Here is a 7,439-nt window from a genome sequence, read left to right on the forward strand (position 1 = left end):
TCGTGTAACGCTCCCGCCTTGAAGATAACCTCAAGGTGTTACAAGGTCCCGAACGCTTGACCAACTTGAAGCTTTAATAGGATACCATGTAACGCTCCCGCCTTGAAGATAACCTCAAGGTGTTACAAGGTCCTGAATGTTTGACCATGAAGTTTTACTAAAATACCGTGTAACACTCCCGCCTTGAAAATAAACTCAAGGTGTTACAAGGTCCTGAATGCTTAACCAACTTGAGACAGGATAAACCCGTGAAAAGACCAGTTTAAGGTGCAAAGGGACAAATATTGTCCACCTTAAGGCATGAAAATTTAAAGATCCTTTTAAAGATAAATCCGTCGGAACTCTATCTTAAGGTGCAAAGGGACAAGTTTCTCCACCTTAAGGCATAGAAATTTAAAGATTCGTTGAAGGATAAGCTCACAATAAAACTAGATTAAGGTGCGAATGGACAAATATCGTCCACCTTAAGGCATGAAAAATTTAAAGATCCTTTTAAATATACACTAGTGAAAAAGTCAACTTAAGGTTCAAAGGGACAAGTTTGTCCACCTTAAGGCATGAAAAATTTAAAGATCCTTTTAAATATACACCAGTGAAAAAGTCAACTTAAGGTGTAAAGGGACAAGTTTGTCCACCTTGAAACATAGAAATTCAATGATCTATTGAGTGATAATCCGCAACAAATCTAGCTTAAGGTGCAAAGGGACAAATCTCGCGCACCTTTAGGCATGACATTCAATTACATATGCATTTGGAGACTTCTATTTATATACTTGAAGTCTTATTTCATACTTAGAGTATCTGAATACTTCAACCTGTATACTTAGAGAATTTGGGTACCTCAAATAATAAACTCGAAGAATATAAAGACTCCAATTTTCATACTTCATCTAATTTAAAGACTTCCACCGTACTAATAAGAGATTCATATTTTGTAAGGGTTTGCCCCTTCCATAGACCCATCAATACTTCGTGCAAGTCTTAAGTTTGATGAGACAAAAGATAAAAATAAAATATATATCACTTTGACTTTCATGCAATAGATCAAGTGGGAACATTTTTTTTGACACTCATGCAACTGAACTTAGAATATGGTTCTAAGCGCCTACGTACCTCAATAGAGAGGATCAAGTCACAACGTAGTTCTGGGGATTTGAGTTATTATTCTTTTTTTTTCTTTTTATTTTTGTGGTTGTGCCGTACACAGTTTATACTCTTGCAGGCCAGGAGTGACATGCAGTTTAGGTTCGTACCTTAAGGAGAATCATCTTCCTTCAAGGATAGTATCTTTTTAGAAATTTGGCATTACTAGGACCGATCCTTAAGCCATCAATATCAACAAGCTTGTAAGCACCATTTGAATATGCTTCTTGTACGACATATGGTCCATCCCTCTTTGAGGTAAATTTGCCCCCAGAATTGTGCGAAGTAATGATTGGTCTTCTTACTGCGAGAACTTGATCTCCAACTTGAAAGCATCTCAAGCGAACCTTTTTACTAAAAGCACGAGATAGGCGAGCTTGATAACATTAAAGGTTTCGTTGGGTTTCTAACCTCTTTTCATCAAGTGCTTCTAACTCAGCAAGACGTAATCGAGAATTTTCTTCCTCAGTGAGCCCTTCTTTAATAGCAAGTCTTAAGGAGGGTATTTGACGCTCGAGTGGCAGGACTGTTTCACCTCCAAAAGCAAGTGAATATGGTGTTGCTTGAGTTGGTGTGCGATATGTTGTCCTATATGCCCAGAAAGCTTCTTCCATTCTTTCATGCCAATCCCGTTTGGATTTGGAGACAACTTTCTTAAGCAGGTTGCATAGAGTTTCATTGAATGCTTCAGCAAGACCATTAGCGGCAACATGGTACATAGAAGATTTATGATGCTTAAAGTCAAAAAGATCACAAATCTTGTTCATTAACTTGTAATCAAATGGTTTGCCATTATCTGTTATTATATATCGAGGGATGCCAAAGCGATAGATAATATTTACTCGGATAAAATTTGCAGCATTCTCTTTCTTCACCTCTTTTAGAGCGACCACTTCAGCCTATTTTGAAAAGTAATCAGTTGCATCCAAGATGTACAAGTGTCCACAAGAAGACTTTGGTAATGGTCCTACAATATTCAGTCCCCAAGCGTCAAATGGCAAGATGCGATGGTTGGGTGCAATACTTCGGGTGGATCATGAATGAAATTCGCATAAATTTGACAAGCATCACATTTTCTAGCATAATATAAGCAATCTTTCACCATGGTTGGTAAGTAATACCCCATCCTCTTTATGTGAAAATGAAGTTTTGGTCCAGATTGATGTGATCCACATACTCCTGAGTGTGCTTCTTGCAGAGCTTGAATCGCTTCTTCCTCTCCCAAACATCGTAATAACATACCCTCAAATGATTTTCTATATAATGTATCCTTGTAGTAAAGGAAACGAGGTGCACGACGACGTATGTCAGTTCTTTTTCTTGGATTTTCTGGAAGTATCCCATAACATAGGTAGTCAATGATGGGTTGTCTCCAATCTTCCTTCACAGCTTCAACAATGGCGACGATATGATCAAGCTTATTTTCAATATATTCTTCCTCATTTGACGGTGGTACTATCTATTTTTGACAGACAATTACTTGCATTTGATCAAGAAGGGTTAGCATTGAAGCTAGAGTAGCCAATGCATCAACTTTCTTATTCTCTGTTCGACACACATGTTGAAGGGTTACATCCCCAAGCCATCTTATCAACTTTTGAGCATAATCATGATAAGGTCGCAATTAAGACTTTTTTACCTCATAACATCCTAAGAGTTGATTAATCACCAATTGAGAATCACCAAAGACCAGTAAATGTAATTGTTTCATGTCAACGGCCATTTCAAGTCCAAGTATCAGTGCTTGATATCCAGCGACATTATTGGAGAAACATTGTTTTAGAGTCAAAGAGAATGGTAGAATCTCTTCTTTTGAAGTGATGAACACCACACCAGCACCGGCTCCGCCGCAATGTGCAGCCCCGTCAAAGTACATTTTCCAAGGAGGTTGAACTTCAATTAACATCGCATCTTCATCAAGAAACTCATCAGTTAATTCCCAATCATTTGGTATAGGATGGTCTTTTAAGAAATCCGCTAGTGCTTGTCCTTTCACAGATTTTTGAGGGATGTACACAATCTCAAATTGTTGGAATTGGAGGTACCATCTTGCTAGTCGGTCACTAAGGACAGGTTTTGACATGACAAACTTGATGTGATTTGCTCTAGAAATTAGGCGGACAACATGAGCTTGAAAATAATGCTTTATCTTTTGAATTGAGAAGACCAGTGCCAAGCATAACTTTTCAATTGGCGAATAATTTAGCTCATTTGGCGTCATCGTTCTACTTAAGTAATAAAGAGCATTTTCTTTGCCTTCACTATTCTCTTAAGATAACAGGGCTCCTACAGACCTTTCTTGTGCTGCAATGTAGAGTATCAATTGCTTTCCAAGTATAGGGGCTGCCAAAACCGGAGGTTTTGCTAGATACGATTTGATAGTTTTAAAGTCTTCGCTACATGTTTGGTCCCAATTAAAAGGAGCACCTTTCTTCATGAGATGACTGAATGGTTGACATCTCCCCGCTAGATTTGAGATGAACCTTCTCAAGTAGGCTAACATTCCTTGGAGACTTTTTAACTCGTGAATATCTCGAGGTTCAGGCATCTTTGATATTGCATCGGCTTTGGCTTGATCAATTTCACTTCCTCGATGTCTCACAATAAAGCCAAGGAACTTGTCGGAAGTAACTCCGAAGGCACATTTCAATGGATTCATCCTTAGTTGATATCTTCGGAGTAACTCAAACACCATCCTTAAGTCTTTCAAATGATCACCCTCTTCCTCGACTTTACTACTAAATCATCAACATAACATTCAACATTTTTATGGAGCAAGTCGTCAAAGATATTTTGCATAGCCCTTTGATATGTGGCGCCAACATTCTTTAAACCAAATGGCATCACTTTGTAGCAATAAATACCTTCGGGCATGCGAAATGCAGTGAGTTCTTCATCTTTTGGTGACATGAAGATTTGATTATATCCAGAAGAACCATCCATGAACGACATTGCCTCATAACCAGTGGTGGCATCAATCATCAACTCTGGAATGGGAAGAGGAAACTCATATTTAGGGCATGCATTATTGAGATCTCTAAAGTCAACGCAAACTTGAATTTGACCATTCTTCTTCCTCACAAGAACAATACTTGAAATCCATGTAGGATATTTGATCTCACGAATAAAGCCTGCCTCAATGAGTTTGTTAACTTCATTTTCTATCAACGGAATCAAGTCTGGTCTAAAACGTCTTTGAGCTTATTTAACTGGACGAGAACAATTTTTGACTGCCAATTGATGGACCGCTACTCTAGGATTCAATCCAGGAATTTCTTTGTAACTCCAAGCAAATACACCTCTATACTCTTTGAGTATATTCATGTAAGCGACTTCTTCATCAATTTCTAGAAACGCACTCAAGTAAGTTGTCTTCGGATCTTCATCAGTGCCAAGGTTAACTTCTTTCAAAGGATCTATTGTGATTTTTACTCCTTCATCATGTTCTGGTGGAGCATCTTTAGCATCTTCCTTTTCCACAGGATCATTGTCATTGACTGATATAAGACAACATGAGACAATATCTTCTACCTCTTCCTCAATCTTCTTTTGAGGCAAAGAATCATACTCATTTTGGATTAAAACATGATTTGAGGAACCTACACTTTCTTCATCTACCTCGCGCTCTTTGGTGTAAACCACAGTATGAACCTTTGCCTTGAGTTCCTCTTTATAGGAAACCATAAGTTCCACTCGTCGCCTCATCCTAGAAAGAATCAAACTTCTGAAATCCTTTCGAATCAAATTTGAAGTAGGCTTTGTAACTTTCAAATAACTTCTCAGGTTCTTGTTATTCTTATTCAGAGGACCTAACCTCTCAAACACAGAAATTCTTGTTGTTGCTTCACCAAGTCGATCAAAGATAGAAGGCCTTTTATTGGGAGTAGTGACATCATCTTCAAAAGTTTTATGATTATTACTGGCCCTTCTTATGGAAATGCAAATTGGCGGCGGTTGGCTATAACCTAGGCCTTCACGCGCTTTCCTAGTTGTATCTTCTGATGGGAGTTTCCCTAGCGCTGATGGCTCACTAGGGTTGTATCTTGCCGTCACAAATAACTGGTAGGCATTGGGATCAAAACCTTCTCTTGTGCACTTTGTAGGGAGAGCCATATCTAGCACTTGATCTTGAGCAGCTGACTTCTCTAGAAACTTTGAAGTCAAGTTTGTTTCATCAATCCGTCTGATAGGAAGAGCTAGCCCTCTTAATGTATTTTCTTCAAGGTTAGATGGTTGATCTTGTTCTTTCTTCGCTTTTGGAACATAACAAAGCCTAGAAGTCTGCTTTTTCTTTGAACACAAGATCTTCCCTTCATTAAGAATGGGACAAGAGTCTTTAGTGTCAATTTTCACCTTTTTGATAGCTGCATCAATTCTTTTGCTTATGATATTATCAATCTTGATTGATTTGACGTCATTGGATTTCACCCCTTTAACAACATAACTTCTCATATAGAATTTCACATCCGCAAAGTGTGTCTCCACTTCAGTGAAAGGATTATCATCTGCAACTATCTTTCTTTCAATTCCACCTTCATGATATTTCAAACATTGATAGTAAGAAGATGAGACAATTCTATTCTCATGTACCCAAGGCCTACCAAGTAATATATTGTATGATGTCTTTGCGTCAATCACATGCATCCATGCGCTTGATCTCAAATCTTCCATGTGGATCTCTAATTTAATAGAGCCTATAGACCTCTGCCCGCCTTGATTAAATCTTTGTATCAACAGACGACTTTCACTAAGTTCCCCAATCGTGATGCCAAGTTCCTTCAATGTGTGGATATGCAAAATGTTGACTCCAGATCCTTCATCTATTAAGATTCTATTTGTTTTCTTCACTAGCACATGGCCCACCATATACAATGGACGATTGTGTAGTGCTTCACCAAATAGAAGATCGTTATCTGTAAATGTGATTTTAGTATCACAGACATGTGCTTCTTGGAAAGAAAGTTCAATAGATTTTTCAGAAGATGAAAGAGACATCATTTCTGAGATTTCCCTTGTTTCTTTTACTTCTTCACTAGGAGACACTTTTGGTAAGGGTTCACTCGTTGTTCCTTCTTTTACAGTAGGAGGCACCTTCATTGTTTGTCCTTTATCCACATTGAAACATGATGCCTCGACATTGCCTTGAGTAGACTTTGTGTTGAACGAGCTTGGCAAGAATTCCTCTAGAGTCAAAAGACGTCGAGGTTTTTTGTAATGATGCACTTCAACCTTTGCCTTTTTGGGGCGCTTGATTGATTTTTGCTTATCTGATTTCTTCACCATTTTTTCTATAACCGGTTGCTCAGATAATTCTTTTCGTAAGCTTAACTTGTTGCGTCTTCGCCTAGTTACAAGAATCCAACCCTCATCACCATCTATGTCAACGTCTTGGTCTACTGGCTCTTCTTTATGCTTTTCAGAGATATATATTTGGACCGGATCCAGTGACCCAAACGTGATAGAGGTATGGTTAGAACTAGCCTTCTCATCATCAAGGATAATTTTATTTTCGTTAGCCAATCGCATCACTCTATCCTTAAAGACAAAACATTTTTCAAGAGGATGACTCACAAGTCTATGATACTTGCAATAATTTGGGTCATCAGTTTTTCCAGCTTCATCGGGTCGCTTCATCTCTGGCAAGTCAATGAGCTTTAACTCAAGCAACTCATCAAAAATTTCAGAAACGTCAGAATCCAAGAAGGGATACTTTTTTCCTTGCATCTCCCTTAGCGTCGAATTTTGATTTTAACGTGCTTGGAAAGTCGTTCTCACATTTTGTTTTACGCCCTCATCGTGGTGAACTTTGCGGGTAACACATTTACACTCATGGATTCTTTGTTGTCATTTCTGGGCAGAAACATGCTCCATCTTTTGGGTTCCTGTTTGTCCCTTCCTTCGCGAGGATCATGGACAATAGTCATATCTTTTCCGGCAGATGACATGCTCAACTCCATATCGTAAGCGCGAGTAACTAAATCCTCGAAAGATTTTGGTTTTATTCCTTGCAAGATGTAAAGAAGCTCCCAGTGCAATTCCTTGAATACACATTTTGATTACAGAAGCTTCACTAAGCCTGTCCTTGCAATTTAGGATCGCGTTCCTCCATCGATTTATGAAATCTATGACCTGTTCATCCTTTCTTTGGCGAGTATTTGTGAGTTATACCATGTTCACTGTGCGCCTTGTGCTATAGAAGTGATTGAGAAACTCATGTTCTAGTTGCTCCCAACTATCAATAGAGTTAGGTTCGAGATCCGTGTACCAATCAAAGGCATTTCCTTTTAGAGAGCAGA

The 7,439-nt window shown here is 38.6% G+C and overlaps 2 protein-coding genes across 2 annotated transcripts; both read right to left on the reverse strand.

The window, feature by feature from the left end:
• Positions 1 to 1,274: 1,274 nt before the first annotated feature.
• Positions 1,275 to 3,364, reverse strand: LOC109120687 (uncharacterized). Its single transcript, XM_019214702.1, has 4 exons — positions 2,813 to 3,364; positions 2,321 to 2,602; positions 1,555 to 2,042; positions 1,275 to 1,497 (listed from the first exon to the last, which is right to left on the reverse strand). The coding sequence occupies exons 1-4, from the start codon at positions 3,362 to 3,364 to the stop codon at positions 1,275 to 1,277; spliced, it is 1,545 nt and encodes a 514-aa protein (XP_019070247.1).
• Positions 3,365 to 3,849: 485 nt separating this feature from the next.
• Positions 3,850 to 6,867, reverse strand: LOC138337349 (uncharacterized). Its single transcript, XM_069287259.1, has 2 exons — positions 4,365 to 6,867; positions 3,850 to 4,274 (listed from the first exon to the last, which is right to left on the reverse strand). The coding sequence occupies exons 1-2, from the start codon at positions 6,865 to 6,867 to the stop codon at positions 3,850 to 3,852; spliced, it is 2,928 nt and encodes a 975-aa protein (XP_069143360.1).
• Between the last annotated feature and the right edge of the window lie 572 nt (positions 6,868 to 7,439).

This window comes from Solanum lycopersicum, chromosome 7, assembly GCF_036512215.1.
Source record: "Solanum lycopersicum chromosome 7, SLM_r2.1".
Taxonomy (NCBI): Eukaryota; Viridiplantae; Streptophyta; class Magnoliopsida; order Solanales; family Solanaceae; genus Solanum; species Solanum lycopersicum.